Source organism: Palaemon carinicauda, chromosome 1 (genome assembly GCF_036898095.1).
Source record: "Palaemon carinicauda isolate YSFRI2023 chromosome 1, ASM3689809v2, whole genome shotgun sequence".
Taxonomy (NCBI): domain Eukaryota; kingdom Metazoa; phylum Arthropoda; class Malacostraca; order Decapoda; family Palaemonidae; genus Palaemon; species Palaemon carinicauda.
The window spans coordinates 293,088,420-293,110,044 of record NC_090725.1 but is presented as its reverse complement, the minus strand read 5'-3'; the positions used below and the strand labels follow the sequence as shown (position 1 = coordinate 293,110,044).

At 40.0% G+C, this 21,625-nt stretch overlaps 2 protein-coding genes across 7 annotated transcripts in view; one reads left to right on the top strand and one right to left on the bottom strand.

Moving 5' to 3' along the window:
* LOC137657808 (uncharacterized) overlaps positions 1-21,625 on the top strand; it is a 334,329-nt gene that overhangs the window by 102,135 nt on the left and 210,569 nt on the right. The window lies entirely within an intron of this gene.
* The window catches only part of LOC137657776 (uncharacterized), a 62,604-nt gene continuing 49,151 nt past the window's right edge, over positions 8,173-21,625 (bottom strand). For all 3 annotated transcript variants that reach the window (XM_068392304.1, XM_068392287.1, XM_068392297.1), the window contains 2 exons: positions 12,364-12,614; positions 8,173-12,108 (listed from right to left, as the gene is read on the bottom strand). In XM_068392304.1, the coding sequence (XP_068248405.1) occupies positions 10,941-12,108; positions 12,364-12,614 (1,419 nt within the window). In that variant the 3' untranslated portion in view covers positions 8,173-10,940. The remainder of the gene's footprint in view (positions 12,109-12,363; positions 12,615-21,625) is intronic.

Sequence of the window (21,625 nt, the reverse complement as noted above, 5' to 3'; positions counted from 1 at the left end):
TTTCAACCTTTCCTGATATTTACTTTTTACCCCCGGTTTTATTAACTCTTCAACTTTCACTATCTCCCTTTTACATCCACCTACTCTATTCCCCCACTCTTTTGCTACAACTAATTTTCCTTCCACCAAAAAATGATCAGACGTACCGTTTGCCATACCCCTAAACACGTGCACGTCTTTCAATCTTCCAAACATTCTTTTAGTTATCAACACATAATCCATTAATGCCCTTTCTACAACTCTTCCATTTGCCACTCTTACCCATGTATACTTATTCTTATCTTTCTTTTTAAAAAAGCTAGCACTTATTACCATCTCTTGTTCAACACACATATCTACCAGTCTCTCACCACTCTCATTTTCACCTGGTACGCCATACTTCCCAATGATATGGTACACTTAAAACAATTCATGAACTAGGATTAAAAGAAGAACTACCACTATTTATTCAGTCATTTCTTTCGCATAGAATTTTTCAAGTGAGAGTGGGGGAAACTCTATCAGAGAGTAAGTGTCAGGAAGAAGGAGTTCCTCAGGGTAGTGTGCTGAGTGTAACCCTGTTTGCACTAGCAATTAATGGGATATCCTCAGTCATTCCCCGGGATGTTCTCTCAACATTATATGTGGATGATCTCTCAATATCATTTGCTGGCACTAGGATGGCAATGGTTGAGAGAAAAATCCAACTCTCTATTGATAAAATTATCCAGTGGGGTGACATGAATGGATTTAAGTTCTCGACAAGTAAAACTACCATTGTCCATTTTTGTCGTATCTGGGGAGTACATCCAGACCCGGATATATACATTAAAGGTCAACGGATACCATGTGCAAGTGAAGCTAAATTTTTAGGTTTGATATTTGATTGTAGGCTTACATGGGTTTCTCCCTTAAAAGCGTTAAAAGCTAAATGTGTTGAAGCTCTGAATATATTAAAAGTATTGTCCAATACATCATGGGGGGCAGACCACAATACTATTTTAAAGTTATACAAGGCCTTGATTTTTTTCCAAAATTAGTTATGGATGTGAAATATATTCTTCAGCCACCCCAAGCCGGTTAAAATATTAGACTCGATACATCATGCAGGTATTAGATTGTCTACAGGAGCTTTTAAAACCTCGCCTATCCCAAGTCTCCTTGTTGATGCTGGAGAGTTACCTCTAGACCTTTATCGAATGTCTTCCATTATTCGGTATCTGTTTAGATTGCAAAGACTCCCTAACTCTCTAGCCTTTCAGACTGCAAGCCTTGTAACACACATCATACTTTGAGTTGCACCCAAAATCTCCTCAACCTTATGGCTTTCGGGTGAAACGATTATTAAACAGTCCGGATATAATTAGAAATAAGGTACTTCCATTCAAGGTATCATCAACGCCTCCATGGAAGTTACCAGAGATATCTTTTTGTAAATATTTTATTGGAGATAAGAAGAATATGACAGACCTAGAAGCCAGGTCGTTTTTTAATGAACATGTTAAAGAACATAGAGGATCAACTTTTATCTATACCGATGGCTCCAAATCTGATGCTGGCGTTGGATTTGGAGTACTGTACATAGTAATGGTTTTAATTGTAGAGGTGCACTTCCTCTGACCGCTTCCATATTTACTGCCGAACTGTATGGCATATTAACCGCTATTGAGAAAATAGCGTTGGAGAAGGAGGGTAATTTTACAATTTTTAGTGATGCAAGGAGTGTCCTTCAAGCTATAGAAGTTTTTAATTCTAGTAACCTTCTAGTTTTAAAGATTTTAGAATGGCTTTTTATTATTGGACGGAGAGGTATAACAGTTCAATTTTGTTGGGTTCCAGCACATGTGGCTGTGTCTGGGAATGAGAAGGCAGATTCACTGGCTAAGAAGGCTGCATCCGAGTTGCTGCCAAGAAGGTATCCCATTCCCTGTAATGATTTCTTACTTGACATCAAGATATTGGTTTGCAATAAATGGCAACAGCAATGGGATAGCCTAGATGGGAATAAAATGCGAGAGGTAACAAATGTCATATCTCCTTGGAGGTATAATATGATGCCCCAAAAATGGGAGACGTCTCTTTGTCGTCTCCGTATTGGTCACACTCGGTTGACACACGAGTTTCTGCTGAAGGGCCAACACCAACCGTATTGTGACGACTGTTTAGTACCTCTAACAGCGAGGCATTTGTTGACCGAATGCACCAATTATAACAGCTTAGGGAATAGATGTTTGTTTGAGGCTCGAGGTGAGGGTGGCAGGTTCATTCTTGCCAAGATTCTTGGAAATGATGTGTCCTACCATGCAAGTGGCATTTTTAGATTTATTTCAGAAGCAGGTCTTCTGAAAACTATTTAACTTTTATGGCATTCAACTTTTATGATTTTAATTGAATACTCTTTTTTTATTTTATTTTATTTTTTATTTTTTATACATAAATTAAATGTTACCGGCGTCAATGACCTTAGATGTCAGGATGCCTGAAAACTTTAAATCAATCAATCAATCATAAGGAAAGCGGACATAATGAAGGAATTTTTTGAAGTCAGCTTCCTTATCAGGTACGAACCCTTAAGCTTGTTTATTAACTCTTAAGTAAAATTCCAATAATGTTGGCTGTCTCTAACCCTCCACCAAAGGTGTTAATCCGCTATATATATAACTACCGGGTAAGTCTTATGTTTAAAAATGTTATTTGTTCCGTAACCGAAATACAAACTACGCTATTTACATTGGGTTTACCTTTTAGCGTAGCTGAAATGACGAGCCAATAGTTTTTAACGAGGGTTTATTATCCCCGCGCTAGTTAGCTGGGGGTAGGGGAAAGGGTAGCGTGCTACCCCCCCCCCCCCACACACACCGGTGATTTGCTTCACTTCACTTTTGGCTCCGGCGATGAACAGACGTGTCTGTCCATCGTCCTCGTTGACAGCCTTTAATCTTTTTTCTGCTTTTTCTCTACAGCGTGTGTGTGTGTTTGAAGTTGACCGCCTTTGTTATTGCTATGCGTACATGCCCTGGTATTGCCGGCCGCCCTTGTGGTACCTTTATGTCGGCCACGGATATGGATCCTCACACCCTTTGCCCGCAGTGTCGAGGCCGACGGTGTGACCAGGAAAAGGTTTGGCCGCTGGCGTAAGAAGAAGCCCAAGAGAGACCGTTCTCCTTCTGGGGTTGCCTTGAAGGAGGAAGGTTCTCGGGACTCTTCTTTCGTCGCCCAAACCTCCTCCGAAGCTCCCCCTCGTTCGGCTCCTAAGGAGAGTTGGCCGAGTGGTAGCGCAGGCCCTAGTTCTGTTTCCCGACCTTGGGTGGGGGGAGAGGGCGTCGCCTCCCATAGCGAGGCGGTTCCCCCTCCTCCTCCGGGGGAGGTTATTGATAATTCACTGTCTAATGATGATCTTTTACAGATTTGGGCTTCCCTGAGGCTTAAGGGCTTGCCCTCCAGGGTTGCCCTGATTGACCTTGTCCAGTTGGGGGCCGCCGTTAAGCAGTCGCCGGTGATAGCAGAGGTAGACAGTCTGTCTATCGTCGACGTCGTGGTGGCAGAGGCTTCGGGCGGGGCAATCCTCTGCAGGTGCAGTTGAGGATGTTGGTACTGACGGCTCTCCTCCCCCTTCTGTACAGCCTTCGAAGGGGGAAGGGAGTCCTACGGGCTCGTCTGCTGTCCAGCTTCCCTCTAAGGGGAGTGCCTTCACTGAGACTCCCCTTCAGAGGACTGATGGTCCTGATGATCTTCACCGTAAGGCTCACCGTCCTCTGCGTTGCAAGGGCCTCCCATCCCCTTGGATCTTCTTCCGAAGGGGACTCTCCTCGTCGTATTCAGCCTACAGCTCCAGCTTCTTTAGACCTCTCTGGGGATCGGTCTCCTACTCCTGCTAGAACTTCACCTTCTGGGGACCTCGTCACCCGACGGGCAACGGATCCTTCGAGGCAAAGGGATTCTTCACTTACACGTGCAGCATTAGCACACAAGCGCTCTCCTGCTCGTCAGCGCGCTCCTGCTCGTCAATGCTCTGCTGCTCGTCAGCGCTCACCTGTTCGCCGGCGCTCTCCTGATGTTCGCCCTCCTTCTCGCCAGCGCTCTCCTGAGGACATCCTTCATCCTGTTGTTCCTGAAGAGCTCTCAGCGCACCAGCGTTCCCCTGCTCGCCCTTCTGCAGTGTTAGCGCACAGGCGCTCTCCTGCTCGTCAGCGCTCTTCTGAGTATCATCACCCTCTTGCTCGCCAGCGCTCCCCTGTGGTCTCTGAATATCCTGCAGTCCCTGTTGGGCACCCTGCGCGCCATCAGTCTCCTGAGCTCTCTCGCGATCCTCTGCTTGTTCCTGCACAACATCGCCCGCGTTCTCCAGCGCGTGTTTCTAAAGCACATGTTCGCCCACGCGCTTACGTTCTTCCTGTTCCTGTTCGTGAACGCGCCGCGCCAGCTGTTCCTTCTGTTCGTGAACGCGCCGCGCCAACTGTTCCTTCACAGGATTTCACGTGTCGCCCTCTTGCTCGCCAGCGTTCACAGACGATTCTACATCGCCTGCTCGTCAGCGTTCTCCTACGCGTCAGCGATCACCTGAACATCAGCGATCTCCGGATCGCCCGCGTGACTTACCGCTGCGCGCACGCGGTCTCCAACACGTCGTCGCCCAGAGATTCTGGAAGGACATGGTTCGCCCTCTGCTAGCTCGCCCTCGCGCGATCGTTCACCTGCGCGCTATCACTCGCCAACGCGTCACCATGCGACAACGTAGTATCCCACTTGATAGGTCGGTATCTATTGCTTCCTCATCTGCAATTCCCAGGAGGAAACCTGCCCTGGTTAGTCAGCCTAACGTCCCTCCAGCGCAGAGGTCACCCCCACCTAGAGCTGAGGACAGGGTACATCCTTGGTTGTCTCAAACCTTTGGAAAACTCCCTCTTACTTTAATACGTTCAGAAGACAGGTTGACAACAAGGAAAAAAAGGAGGATGCAGCGTGGTACACCACCTCATGCCCATCGCCTCCAACCTCGGTCAAGCAGAGATACAGGCTCACTCTGGAGGATTTCCCTTCGACCTTTCAACCCTCAACACCCTAGAGATTGTTCCTCCAGAACACCGCCTGGTCTCTAGACCACCCAGAGATGAGCAATCCTTAATTCCCGAATCTTTCGCTCCGACAGAACCGCAGGCTCCTCCCAGACCTTCCATCCTGGAAGAGCACTTCCCTCCTCATAGAGTCGAAAGACTCGAAAATGGTTCCTAAGAATGCGAAGGCGAGGGAAACTCTGAGCCCGGAGTTAAATCAGAGATCCGCTAAGGTGGGAGGGACCTCATGAACCAGTTGACGATTTCATCTTACCCCAGGCTCCTGTGGGTAAGAGCTTGGTGATAGACGAGTTTCTGGGCACTGTTTTCGAATATCTCCCTAGAGCAAAAAGTCCAAAGTACCACTCCAAAGCTGAACGTAAGGAGTCGGAATACGCCTTCTGGCAAGTCCTAGCCTGTATGAGGTCAATCAGCAAGCTATCAGAACCTGATACCACTCCTCAGGAAGGTAAGGACATGGTACTGGACCAAATGGTTAGCACCCAGAGACCCCCTAAGACCAGTGCAGTATTGCCCTGGTCGAAAAGATTGACAGCAGCCAGAAGAAAAGCCATCTCACAGAAAGCAGGCTTTCTTCCAGGGCTCTTCCACTTCCTTTCATATCGCAGTAGTAGTTTTGAGAGATGAAAAAAAGTCCCTTCCTGCCCTGATCCTCGACCTCACAGTAAAAAGATCCCTTACTAGGAGTCTTTTCGTGCATTACCTTAACACATCGAGAGCCTCACTTCCTACAACTGAGCTCCTCAACATAGAGAAAGGCACGAAGTATGTCATGCAAGCTGCATCGTGACTTGATGTATGGTCAAGCTACATTGTAAGATCAGAGGATTTATCCAAGGAATCTGCAAGGCGGTCATTGGAGTCTTTCTTGTACCCGAACTCTGGAGTTCCTTTCCCACCACACGGGTAACCTATGGACGAATGCAATCATGAAGAGAAGGCATACCATGATTGGGAGATTCCACAAGCAGATGCCAAAAGCGGAAGTTGTGCACCTTAGAAACTCACTCGACCCTTGAGGGATCCGCTCTCTTCAACCCCGGAGGAGGTAGAAAGAGCAGCTGATAGGTTAGGAAATCCTCTAAGGATTCTCTGACCATATGGGAGGGCTCTTCAACCTCCCAGAGATAAGCCCAACACATCTTATCCCTTGACATCCAGTGCCAAGGTGTCTAAGCGGTTCTTTCAGGCTAAAGACCAGAAGGGAAACCAAACCTTTCAAAGAAAAGAGGTTATAGGGGGCACCGAGGTGGACGCTCCTGCTCGTGAGGGCAATCCTCTCGTCAGTCCACCAGTGGGAGGATGTCTGCAATGCCTTTGGCAGAGGTGACAGCCCCATGGGGTAGTTCCCTGGACAATCGCAGTGATTGGCGTTGGGGTATTGCATCCCGTTCATTCAAGCCCTCCCTTTGACTCTGGATCCAATTCCATTGAGCTCATTTACGAAGAGATCCGTAAAGGAGAGCTGGCCCTTCGGGGCCAAAGTCCAGATCATGGTGCAGAAGGGTGCTCTCCAATAGGTCCTCGACAGGTCTCCAGGCTTCTGCAGTCTACTCTTTGTTGTCAAAAAGGCGTCTGGAGGCTGGAAACCAGTCATAGATCTCTCGCCCCTGAACAAGTTTGTTCTACAAACTCCGTTCAGAATGGATACGGCAGACACAGTCATCCAGGCAGTAAGACCAAAGGACTTCAGCTGCACACTGGATCTCCAGTACACATACTTCCAGATCTCAATCCATCTGTCTTTTAGGAAGTATTTCTGGTTCATACGAGAACAAACATTAGCAGGTCAAAGTTCTCTGCCTAAGTCTCACAACAGCACCCCAGGTCTTCAACAGGGTGTTCGCCCCTAGTGTCATCTCATCTTGTGTTTACAAGAACAACATACGTCTCTTAAGATACCTCGATGATTAGCTGATTCTAGCAGACTCGGCAATAACCCCTTTTTCATCACCAGGACATGCTTCTCAAGTTTTTTCAGGATCTGGGGATCATGATAAATCTCAAGAAGTCATTGTTCCCATTTCAGAGACTGGTATATCTTGGTATGATTATACTGCAGACACCAAACTGCCAGAAGGTCTTTCCATCAGATGACAGAGCACACAGGCTGATAGAGGAAGTAGCAAGACCCTTCCTCAGACAGGAAAATCTTCCAGCCTGGGAATGGTTATACACCTCCTAGGCCACCTTACTTCCCTGATTTGTCTTGTTCCCACCCTGATTTGTCTTGTTCCCAATGGCCCCCTCTGGACAAGATCCCTGCAATGGCAGCTTGAGTCCGTGTGGAACCAACACTCCGGCTCCCCGGACATCTTAGTCCATATAGGACAGGATCAAGTGATGGATCTTCAGTGGTGTGTGGCAGAGGAAAACCTCCTTAAAGGACTAGATCTTCTCGTCCCTCTTTCTAACTTGATGCATCACTTGGTCTTGGGCGTTTGGTCCGAGTCCGAAAGGTATCAGCTTAGAAATCTCCTAGAGATGAGAGTAGCCTTTCTAGCTATCCAGCAGTTCCATTGGTTGCTGGTGGGTCACTTTGATGTGATACAGCAACAATTGGGGAAAACCCACACACCACCAGAATCTGAAAAGCCCACAGAGTCAATCTGAGGAATGGAAGAAGTGAAAGACTTCTTTGATGTCTTCGAGGGTGTTGACCAAGATGAACTCCGGAGGAGGCTTAGTCCTCGGGTCTGCCACTGCACCTGAAGCCACGTCCTGCATACAGGGATAACAGCGAACAAATATGCCCCCCTAAAGAATTCAAAGTGAGGTTGTTCCAACATGTGGTTGGGCAGGGCCTCTTGCCCGCGCACACTACCTGTCGTTAACTTCGTAAACGACTGTAACAATCATAACAGCTTGCGCCAAAATCATCTTATTTAAAGGACAAATATGCACAGAAATAAATAGTTAACCTATGGAAATAATACATTCAGATAATTCTTCAATGATTAAGACTAGAAGGAAATTCAGGTAGAACATGCACTAGACTTGAGGCAATGGATAAATCAGTTCATATCTAGTAAATACATTGGGGGGAAATTTCCCTAAAGTAGGTTAAGTAGGTTAAGTTTGTGAAGTAATGAGAAAAGTCTTAACAGAAAAGCTAAACTTACTCAAAGTCATTTTATTACATTAATAATTTCCTTACATTGGTACAAAAGGTATATTTCAGGTAAGAATTGCCAAAGTTTTCGGGAGAAAAGAACAAGTTGGGGAATTGGCAGACTAATGCCTTCCAACTACCATTTTTTCTTTTTTATACTAATGTTACTTGGTCCTTTCTATTTGGTTAAAACACTTCCATTATGTACAAATATGATAAGATTTGCACAAAGTATGTACAAGAATGAATGTATTGAAATCTTTGGTCAATCATGAGATGCAACATAACATTTATGGAAGGACCATCATCTTCAAGACACATATCTACAAGTTAAAATTACATTTGAAAAGGTTCTCATGGAGAAACAAATGACACACTATTAGAGGCAAATAATGGAAAACCGAACAAAACTACAATGATCAGAGTTGGATAAAGACTACTTATATTTTCATTAAGCCAATTATATAGAAAGTGTTTCTCATTTTGAGACTATCTTATTTAATAATAATACAAATCCACGATCACTGTTTCTTGCTTTGTTCCATTCTCAGATTTTACCTCCAGAATGAGCTTCTGAATGTACATATCTTGACACTCGAGGTAGTCGCGAATGAACTCGTAACTGCTTATGGGTAGAAGACAAAGTCAGCTCCCACTAATATATATATTTATATATATATACTTTTTATTTTTTTTTTATAAACCACAGCTAGGCATTTGTCTTTCTGGCTATGACTACAAAAGTTTATTACAAAAAATAACTAACCTAGTATCCTTTTACAATAAAAATTTTTTGGAAAAAAAAAAAAGAAATCAAATATTTACATTTCCACATTATAATTAGAAAATAAGTTGAACCAAAGTAGGCACTTACTGAACCCAAAAGAAAAATCTTACTCTAAACCAGGTACCAAAAGAGCCCTTCTCCCAATGGCATGTTAACTTGCATAGCAATTTCTTAGGTTTCCTGCATACATAGTAGATCAATGAAGAAGAAAATAGTGGGGAAAATTACAAAATATTGGTTAATCAACAAATTCAGGAATAGTTTTAAATAATGCCATGTATTGCATAACTCAAATAAATTCCTGCAAAAAACAACTTTATTGCATTGTCAAAATTTTACTGTACCTAATTGTTTATACTTTTAAATTTACCCTCATGGAGATGATAAGCATGTGCTTCCCATAACTAGACTTTTTTTCTATAAAACCAAGCAATCAAAAAAGTATATAATTGACAAGCATAACCATGGTTTATTTTAAAGGAACTGCTAAATTGCAAAATTTGAAAATTAATCATTCTCGAAGAATCCGAGTTCCTATCAAAATACAGATTAAAATTACTACAAAATAATTACAATTTTAAATTGTGATGATGCAGTATACTGCACACCGGTAAAAATCCTTGCAAAATAATATTGGCTACTTCAAATGTACAACCAATATATAACAAAAAAGTACAAGAAAAAATGGACAAAATGTCAATTCCAATTTATATAGGCGAGATGAGATACTTGGCTGTCATAAAATAAAATAAAAATTCTCAAGCAGTTTTCCAGAAAGATTATCAAATTTTATATTTTTTGTATACGTGACAAGCATTTTGATCATAATGTTTATAAAATGTTTTACTTTAGGACAAAACATATAAATTATTCAAATTATCTATAAATTTGCATAGAACTTGCCTCCGGCCATATTCAAATTTAACCAGTATTTGCAACCCTCGTCCTTTTAAATTTTCTACTATGCAATTACGTATACAAAATATTGAAAGACAATACCAATTTACACTTGTAAGTTTAGTTCACCCATCATGAGAATATTTTTTTTTTCTCCACAATTAGGCACTTCTCATGCAGCTATGATGAAAGTTTACCAAAAGGTTAAAATGCAAACAATCACATGTAATAACTTTCAAACAATTTTGCCAAGAGCATCAAGCACCTGCACAAACGGCAAATACTGCCTAGTTGATTATGCTTAAGAGACTTTGGTGCATTTCTTCATAAAACACAGATTCTATACCTCTTGTTACATAAATATAGATACCCTACCTATCAAGGAAAGGAGGAGGAAAATAGTGTACCCTAGAAACTCGATGCAAGTTAAATCCAGCTCAAAATGGCAGGCCAGTATAGACAATCAGTGGGAGAGAGGAGGCTGTGGTAGCAATGGTGATGTGAGCAATGATATGATAATCGGAGAGGTGATGATGAAAAACAGAAATATGAACATTAATATAATGACTATGGAGGTAGGCAAAGAAGCTTCAATCAAATAAACAATACTGAAAACGGGCTGTCTGCCTCCACCTTTTATTTTTTGTCTTAACTAAACATATATACTGTATATTGCAAACTTTTGTTATAAAGATGATTCAAGGCTAAAAACAATATTTGTGCTGTATAACAAAAGCACCTAACTATTTATATCTTGGTACTAAATTTTAACCACATCGTCAGAAATAGAAAATCTTGGTAACGCCAATGAAAAAAATAAAATAAAATGGTATCTTATAAACCATCAAGAACTTTCTTCAATATACCATGGAAGCATAAGTCTTTGCAATAAGTTTTGTACTGGTTTTCACATTTAAAAGATAAATCATTCTTGGAGACAGACAAAATATGGTAGATACAACTGGTAACAGAAAGAAAAAAATGTTTATTCAACTAAAATGATCTCTGGATTCTGGAAAAACATAATTTAGAGATGAATGATGATTATTATAGGAACAGATGAAATGTGATGTGACTGGGTATGGTAATGTTACTTGCTTGTGGGCGGGTTATGATTATGTGGTGACATGAGACCTGAAAGGAAGTGGGGGGCAGGAAGATTTCCCTGGGGTAGGAAGTTCTTGTATATTCCCAAGCTAGCTAGGGCATCAGGTGTAAGGCCTGACAACCCTGAAGAAAGGCCTAATGAACTGAGGTGAAGCTGAGCTGCCATATGCTGCGCTGCTGTAGTACTCGCACTACTACTACCACTACTACTCGTTGTAGGAATTAAACCTTGGGGTAACATATTGTAATACGCGGCAAGGTCCATGAAAGGAAATATAGAAATATGTGGTGACCCTCCAGCTCCAGAATTAGGTTTAACTCCCGGAGATAGCATAGGTGACAGGTACGGTAGTAGAGCGGCAGGATTTATCGGTAGACCTCCTAAACCAGGTGGTAGACCTTGTGCAGCTGCAAGAGCTGCTGAAACTGGGTTAGCTCCACCTTGGGGCTTATTAGGTGATTGTCTGGCAGGATGATCTGAAGATTTTATACTCACACTTGGGGGTTGAATCCTATTACTGCTACAGTTTTTGCTTGTACCTGGTTTAGAAACTGGTGACACAGTTATATCTCGCCTAGTAGATAAATCTAACAGTTCTATCTCGGGTCTTTCAGTTTTTGGAGGTTTACTACTTTTATTTCCTGTTGGACGACTTAAATCCAGAATTTCTATTTCTGGACTAGCACTTTTATTTGTGTCCTTAACACTCATCATTTTATTTACATCTGCCGTTGGCTTTCCATAAATATGTTTTGCTTGAGAGTAAACAGACTGTGATTGTATGACTCTTGGTGGATCAGGTCTTATAGGATTATGATCCCTCATGGCTTTACTTAAATGAGGTTGATGTGCTGCTGGTGCTGGCGCTGGAAATATACTAGTCTGCGGTAGTAATTGTGCTATGGCACTGATAGTTTTGTTGCTTTGATGAGCAGGAAGTAATAACTTGGCCTCCAGAAGATTCATCTGTCTTATCATATCTGCCGATACTAAACCTGGTACAGCAGGCAACCCTGCTTTGCTTGCTGGAGTCTCTTGGATGACAGACGGGCGGCCATTACCACGTTCTCTTGAATTTGCTCCATTAACTCTAGCACCATCTTCTGTTTTCAATTTTTTAGTTGCTGGCTCTTGTAAAGGTTTTTCATACCTGAAATTAAATTAAGTGATTAGGTATCTATATTACCTATATAAAAATCTTTATTAGCATTCAACTATTTAAATTGAAAATTTTATTTGAAAGACTAAATGTAGTATACTGTCCCAGTGCAAATATTCCTCACACATTTTTACAGAATAAAAATATAAGGCAAGATTGATACTAAATCTAATAAATCATATACATCACTGATTCTAACTCCAACTACAGTAGGGATATTTTATTGGGGGGGGGGGTGTGTCTTACCTTTCAGCTATCTTAGCCAAATCTTGTAAAGCCGACATCCCAAAGGTGGTTTTAAAATTCTCCAAGGTCATGAGATCAGCAAGCTGTAAACCTTTCAAACCTGGAGGTACACCTGATAAAGGATCATGAAGAGGACCTCCTGGAACCATACTACCTATGGATCTTGGGATTGGAGTAATAGTTATTTCCGGGCGTTTGGCTAGATCTTCTGGGATTGTGCCGCTTTCCTTCTTTGTTGTCACCTTTGGAACCTGAACAAAATATTTAAAATGAATATTAATGTAAAATAAAATCTTGAAAATGGTTGCATCGAACTAGCTATTAATTGGATAATGACAATAAAATAATTTATGTTTGTATTAGCAATAAAAAATTTTAATGATTGCATTAAATAAAGTTGTTGGTACACAGAGTAAAATAGTATACAAAATGAAGGCTGGAACTGAAAAAGATAAAGAAACATTATCTGTATAATTCACACTGTTGCTGAATTAAATTTTTAGTGTAAAAAATAAAACAATCATGCAGCATTCAGACCCGTGATTTTATAGTTTTGCTAAGATGATGCCTAAGTTTTAAAGGAGACATTTTTTGGACTAAATAAAGAATTCTCAACTTTCTTATAAAGTACTGTACCATTTTTGCTAATCTATTTTATCCCTAAAAAAAATTAAACTAACCATTTTATTCTGTGACTATTCTGTAAGGGGGGAAAACAATTTAAAATATCTGACAATGTATAACATGATTCATCCTATATGTTAGTTATAATTACAGAATAAATGAAATCAGAAGTTAAAATCAACAAAAGGTTTAGATCAGAGCTTAGCAAAAAATTAACTTTATTTGAATAAAGTACCAGTGTTTATATTGAGTTTTCAAATCAGTTACACAGCATTCTATTATAGTTCCCTTACCTACTAATACCCAAATTTTTAAAACCTTATTTAAAATATATCCAAGTACAGTAACCAATTTAAATAAATGGTTCTGCTTAACCTGAAGTTTTCTCCCCCTTATAATTTTACCCTAGAATATACAATTGTTTATTTTTTTTGGCTTACATATTTGTTCTATAAAAATAATGAAATAAATTTCTATACAATCAAAATCTGCACTATAACTATTAAACTTTTAAAAGTGTTAAGGAATAATAGAAAGCAGTTGTGCTCCTAGAAGACATTTTGATTATTTCAAAAGAATGTGTAAATTTCACTTGTTCAATATGAGCAGTGGATATGCTTCTATAATCCAATCTTTTTTTGTAAATTATAAGCTATAATATAGATACCTTGTAATAAACCATTTGCTCTTTGTATGACAGTATGTTTGAGATGTTGGGAATGTTTACAGTTATGATTATTAAAGAGGCAAAACAACCCCTAATTTCCAACTTGGTTGTGAGCACATTATTAACCCTTTTACCCCCGGGGTATCTGGAAATTTCCAACCCTTAACCCCCAGGGGGTTATTTTTTTCCCAGCACATTTTGCAGTATATTTTTTTTAAATTGCTCTAACAACCTTAATTTTTGTCATAAAGAGGTCAGGTTGGTCTCATTCTCTCGGAAAATGCCTGAATTTTCTCAAAAAATTATCAAAAATAGGCAAAAAAAAATTTTTATAGCATTTTTTGCAAGGACGTACCGGTACGTCCACGGGGGTAAAGGGATGGCTTTTGTGAAACGTACCAGTACGTCCTTTGGGGGTAAAAGGGTTAAAAGCAATGCGCACTTTTGTACATTAATATTTATACTGGTTTCAAACGATTTACATTTCTTGAAACACATATGTCCCCCCTTGATATCTTAGATATTTTCTGGCCAAAACATCATAGAATATACTGTACATCGTGATTTGTGCTGTAATGACTGCTTTCTTGCTATTAAATATCATTCCCAATTTCTTATAAATTACTGTAAAAAATATATTAAAATTAATATTGAACAAGTAATGTATTACAGTATATTGTAGAAAGAGAACAGCAATTGATATGCATGTATAGATTTGAGTACCTGCATTAAAAAAAAAAAGGAAAAAAATATAATTTACACTAGATTTGTGTACCTACTTTTAAAAACATCATCATTTACATGCTTCACATTATAAATATCAGTCTGTGCATAGCTTTGTTATTCTCAATGTTAACAGTTTTATTACTTGAAATCTGCATGGTTAAAATATATTTTATTACCAAAACACCATTTTTGGCAAACCTAGGCTATACAAGAAAAAGAAATCATGAGGAATAAAAAATGAGTTTTAACAAATGAAAAACTTATTTTAGGGAAGTGCTATGTGGGTTCCAAGGAAACAGGTGAGCAAGTAAATCTACCAGACAGTTATATTGCAAATGAGACAATGGGGGTCATCTACATGGCTTTCAAAAATCGTAGACTTTTCTCTGAAGCAGCTTTTGATCATAGTATAGCAAAAATTTCTTTATTCAAATAAAGTATTTATTTTGGATTGTCATATCTATGATCTTCCCCGGTTTTGGGTTTTCAATCTGCCTAGGTTTCTGTTGGTCATAGATAACAGAACCTCCAGGAAGCCACAGTTTTTGTCAAGATGCTGGACTTCATGAGCAAGATATTGCAGAAATGAGTCAAAAGAAAAGTGTAAATTCCTACATTTCCAGGGCAGACTATTCAGGATGTTGAAGAAAGATTCCCCAGAGAGACGACCTGTTTCACCGCAACAAACACATCAGATGCGACCCATAAAGGATGACGACCAGACTGGTCCATTAACTATTATACCAAGGGGCTTCGACCTGTACTAAAGAGAGAGCTCAAAGACACCTATTGGCATGTCCCTATTGCCAACCACTTCCTACTTTACCTAGGGTTTTGGCTCAGGAGAGGGTTGTACAGGTTCAAGGCAATGGCATTTAGCTTCAATCTCCCCAGGGGTATCAAACTTGCTGCGACTGCAGGGAGTTGATGTCATAACCTAACTGGATGACTGGTTGGTCTGGACAGAGACAGAAGAATTGTCACAAATATGCTACTCAAGACTTGAAGGTTTTGCAGGAACTGGGTTTCCTGACCAAATTAGGGAAGTCAAGACTGGTACCGAAAAGGGTATTTCAGTGGTTAGGTCTCCAATGGAATCTGGTGACAGTCACTGTAAGCCTTATGAAAGCATCTCAGCTGAGAATTCTGAACGAGTCCGATCCTTTGTTTTTAGCCCCTTATGATCCAGACAGCAATTGAAGATCTTGGGCTTTCTTCAATTTGCCTCTATAGTAGACAGTCTTGAAGAACAGAGTAAAGGACCTCCACTGGGTGTGGAGAAGGGCAGCTCAGACGGAATTTCAGGACCATCGAGTTCTGCTGCCCATTCGGTGAAAGATGATCATCGGGTCTCGGGCTACACCAAAGGCAACTGGTTGGTTCCTTTGGTCTCTACCCCAGTTTCTGGGATCATTCATACAGAGGAAAACTTTCATGTTCAGGAAATGATCCCCCTCAATTTGCAAAGTTTCTCACAAATGTGTTGGCACTTTCCCTGACATTGAAGAGGATTCATCCAAGAGAAACTTCCATATTATAGGTGGCAGACAGCCAGTTCAAGCATGCAGACCAAGTGAATCCTGGACAAAAAGTATTTTGGGAGGTCCTGGAATTAGAACCAGATCTCCAGATAGACCTGTTTACAACATAAGAGAATCTCCAACTAAATCTCTATATAGCTCCAAATGTGGACTCCTGATCAGCGACAGAAGGTGCTCTGAACTTAGATTGGAACATAGTCGTCGATTTATCTATTCCCACCGACAAATTTGATTTCAAATTCTTCGAATATCCCAGAATTTTTCAGAGACAGCCCTATAGCCCCGAGTACCCATTACTTCTTTGCCTTAGACCAAGACTACACATCCTGCGGTCTGCACAACCATATTAGAAAGTGGGAGGGTGTACTACCTTCGATTCCTGTTTTTAGTTTTGGAACCTTCACGCTTTGATACCTGAATGCTCAATAATGGTTGGAGTAGAATTATCATCATCTCCACTGTAAATCAACTAGCCTAATCTTCTTAGTAGTTTTCCCTTAAAAGTTAGTTTCCTTTTATGTTTTGGAACTTTTAATCTGATATGCAACAATATGAATGTACTTTTCCACATGGGGAACAGTCAAACCTTCGCATTCCTCACAAAGATGATCTATTTCACAAAATCGACAACACCTAGAGAAACAAAGTCAATGAAGATCATAACAATCTGGAGGAAGTAAACACAATATTGACAAAAAGACAGAAACAAAGCATCCCTTCTTTCTATGAACATTAATAAAACTAAAAAATTACAATCTCTTGATAACATCACCACTCGTTATAACCTCACCCCCAAGACATCTTGGGGGACCGAAATCCAAGAATTAGCGCCTAACCTTCCAACTAAGAGAAACTAAGAGGTCATAATCATCAAGGCAGAGCATCATCAAACACCAATACCTGGGTTCTGTGAGATATCAGTTAATCAACAAACAACACTAGCCAAACATCACATAAGAACATAATCACAGCAAATTAACAAATGCTAACACTTCTTTCACACATTTTTGTGTACAGCATATATAAATAACTATATATATCTAAATATGAATACAGGTATTGGACAATTGTTGTGACCATTGCCTTATAAAGGCATTTTCCATTGTAAGAATTTCATGATCTAAACAAGTAGACCTAGGACTCTAATTCCACCACTCTCCAAGGAAGCCAGAAGCCACCAAAACCTCTATCAACCATTATTTCCACATAGCAAAAATTCAGCATACTATATTAACAAGAGTTGAAGAACCCGATAAGTGAAATTTAACAAATGGTGGCAAAGGGGAAAAATAACAAAGGCCAGAATTTATGGTGATTTGCACATACTAAAAGAATGCAACTTCACTTTTGCCAGTTATTGTCCACTAGAAAATACCATTAACACACTAATGCACAGAATGATTTATGTAAAATTCAGAATGTGCTGCACATTAGCCCCTAAACTACATTTGCATGGTGTAACCAAGTTGTTGCTCACTGTGATCAACTAACTACAAACCGAGAAAATAGTTATAATTGGAAAAAAAACTTGCAATCATTAAAGAACTATAAACAGGTCCATAATACCTTTCTTCAACAATAATAAAACTAAACTCAACCTACATAAAATTAATTTTGTAAACAAGGGCTAGTTCATGTCCAAATGCCAATAAATACCAAAGTTCCAGAAATGCATAAGCATGAATATTTGTTAAATAACGCTTCGGGGTAACAAACGGTAAATATACTTTGGATATATACCGTACCCTCATATGTCTAAATCAACAAAATAACTTCGTTTTGATGCTGTTAAACTTAAGATTAAACTTTACTAAACTTTTAATATGCATGTCCCATCACAATGACAACAAAACTTAATGTCCAATACATACACAACCCAGTAACATATATTCAGTATTTAATAGTGCTATCAATTATGATATACGGCATTCACATTGTTTACATGTTCTAAGATGCACTACATCTGCTATGTATTATCAGCATACATGATTTTTCAACTTTAACTACCTTGTGCAACCTACGTTATATATGAAATTGGGTATAAGGATATTTAACAAAATTCATTTCAGGGTAAATAAAACATTGATCTAATGCTAGGACTGGAGTGAAATATAACTTTTTACCACTGAGAGATACCAGTCATGAGGTGGCTCATTTTCAACAAAATGGTGTTTTCAGTATTGAAGACGAGTGATTGGCCAAAAGTCTCTTAACTCTTGATTCTACCTCCTCCATAATTTAACAGCCTCCCTTATATTGCTTTGTGTTTTGATGATAAAATTTTGAGTAAATGGCAAACATTTCTGTGTCAAAAGTTAAAATTCATTTTGGATGAATGTGTGGAAAGGGATTTTCCTTTGAAGCTCTTAAGTTGTTAGTGACGTCAGCGACTCAAAATTATGAACTTAAATCCTAATAAAACTCAAGGTATGATTGTAAGTAGGTCTGAGACATAAGCTTCCCAACATCCAGATCTTTGCAGTGACAATGTCTCTATAACTACTGTATATATAACTCATTTATAACCCTGGGTCTGATCCTTGATTTCAAATTTACTTCTGAGATGCATATTTAGTCAGTTTCTTCCGGAGCATAAAAAATTGGCTTAAATAAAGTTTTTCAAGATTTTTGGTGATCAGTAGTTTCATCAGTTGCATTAGGAGAGAGGGAGAGAAAAAAAAACAGCTTTTTGAATTTTTTTTTTCCTAACGATTTTTGGTGATCAGTCTATCCATGGGAAATGTTATAAATGTTCTCCTTCCCAGTCTTCAGCAGCTGACTATCATCCTAATTTGTTGGATAGAAACTTGTGGTCTACTAAATTACTTATTTCTGATCTGGGTATTAATCTCTGAAACCATTGTTCATTTAGTTCCTTATGCATGTTGCATGAGACTTTTCTTAAATCAGACTTTCCCAGAATGTAACCATATTGTACATAGCACTAGCTGTGCTGTTAATTCTAGCAGCCATGCCTTCTCCATCATACTACAGCAGTATTCTATTAGTTTTATTCCAGCTGTGACCAAGATTGTGCAATTATCTTCCATCTATCTGTTGAATCGGTGCTATTTCAGAAGTTCATGTTATAAATTCTCGTTAAACAGGTTGACATCGTCTCATTTTAAAATAGTTTATACATAATTGATCTATTTTATACTTTTTAGTCTTTAATATGATATACTGTATAGTTTATTTGCTATTTACTTTCCTCACTGGGCTACTTTCCCTGTTGGAGCTCTTGGGCTTAAAGGCTTCAGTGTTTTCCCACCAGGGTTGTAACTTGGCTAGTAATAATAATATTCTCAAGATTTGGCTCTTTGGAATCCACAAGATTATTTTAGGTGTTAGGACTAAGTACAGATAAAGCACGGATAATTCTATCATCACTTAGTCTAAGACCCAAATGACTGGTTTTGATTGCAAGTATGCCTCTGATTGTTTTGGTACTATCATGTATGGGTAGGTATGGAGGCTTGTTTTGGTACCATTATGTATGGGTTGGTATGGAGTGAGCCTTCAAGAAAGTCACATCTTCCTGCTCCTATGGCAGAAAATGTGAATTTTCTAAACAACTCATTTACCCTTTAGTTTCAAACCATTTTTGTGGATCTTCAATGAATCTCTCTTCTTTGCATTTGCTGTTGAAAACTTTGGTACCGTCTTCAAAATCAGTTATTGATTATCCTATCAATTACTTCCAAACCAAGGTGCTAAAAAGAAACTGAGGAAATTACCTGTAGTAAATATATATATCAAGGCATTTCCCCCAATTTTGGGGGGTAGCTGACATCGAACAAATGAAACAAAAAAGGAAACCTCTCCTCTCTATGTTCCTGCCAGCCTGACAAGGGACTCAACCAAGTTTGGCTGGTACTGCTAGGGTGCAACAGCCCACCCTCCCCAGTTATCCACCACAGATGAAGCTTCATATCGCTAAATCCCCTACTGCTGCAGCTACCTCCGCGGTCAACCAAGGCACCGGAGGAAGCAGCAGGGCCTACCAGAACTGCGTCACAATCGCTTGCCATTCATTCCTATTTCAAGCACGCTCTCATGCCTCTCTCACATCTATCCTCCTATCACCCAGAGCTTCCTTCACTCCATCCGTCCACCCAAACCTTGGCCTTCCTCTTGTACTTCACCAATCAACTCTTGCATTCATCACCTTCTTTAGCAGACAGCCATTTTCCATTCTCTCAACATGGCCAAACCCCCTCAACACATTCATATCCACTCTAGCTGCCAACTCATTTCTTACACACGTTCTCACCCTCACTACTTTGTCCCTAACCCTATCTACTCGAGATACACCAGCCATACTCCTTAGACACTTCATCTCAAACACATTCAATTTCTGTCTCTCCGTCACTTTCATTCCCCACAACTCCGATCCATACATCACAGTTGGTACAATCACTTTCTCATACAGAACTCTCTTTACATTCATGCCCAACCCTCTATTGTTTACTACTCCCTTAACTGACCCCAACACTTTGCATCCTTCATTCACTCTCTGACATACATCTGCTTCCACTCCACCATTTGCTGCAACAACAGACCCCAAGTACTTTAAACTGATCCACCTCCTCAAGTAACTCTCCATTCAACATGACATTCAACCTCGCAGCACCTTCCCTTCTCGTACATCTCATGACCTTACTCTTACCCACATTAACTCTCAACTTCCTTCTTTCACACACCCTTCCAAATTCTGTCACTAATCGCCCAAGCTTCTCTTCTGTGTCTGCTACCAGTACAGTATCATCCGCAAACAACAACTGATTTACCTCCCATTCGTGGTCATTCTCTTTTACCAGTTTCAATCCTTGTCCCAGCACTCGAGCATTCACCTCTCTCACCACTCCATCAACATACAAGTTAAACAACCACGGCGACATCACACATCCCTGTCTCAGCCCCACTCTTACCAGAAACCATTCGCTCAGCCCCACTCTTACCGGAAACCATTCGCTCACTTCATTTCCTATCTTAACACATGCTTTTTACTACCTTTATAGAAACTTTTCACTGCTTGCAACAACCTTCCACCAACTCCATATAACCTCATCACATTCCACATTGCTTCCCTATCAACTCTATCATACGCTTTCTCCAGATCCATAAACGCAACATACACTTCCTTACCTTTTGCTAAATACTTCTCGCATAACTACCCAACTGTAAAAATCTGATTCATACAACCCCTACCTCTTCTAAAACCACCCTGCACTTCTAAGATTGCATTCTCTGTTTTATCCTTGATCCTATTAATCATTACTCTACCATACACTTTTCCCCACTACACTCAACAAACTAATACCCCTTGAATTACAACACTCATGCACATCTCACTTACCCTTATATAGTGGTACAATACACGCACAAACCCAATCTACTGGTACCATTGACAACACAAAACACATAATAAACTATCTCACCAACCATTCGAGTACAGTCACACAACCTTCCTTCAACATCTCAGCTCTCACACCATCCATACCAGATGCTTTTCCTACTCTCGTAGTATAACTGAATCTTTCCATAAACTGCATTACATAAATATGTCTAGTATTTCATTGTTGTCAGATTATCTGGTTTTGTCTTAGCACCAAAAAAAATATATGGTTTGGTGCAAAGGATGAAACTTAAAATTACATCTGATGAAGTACTTTGAAGTACAGTTATAGTAAGTCCCCTACAT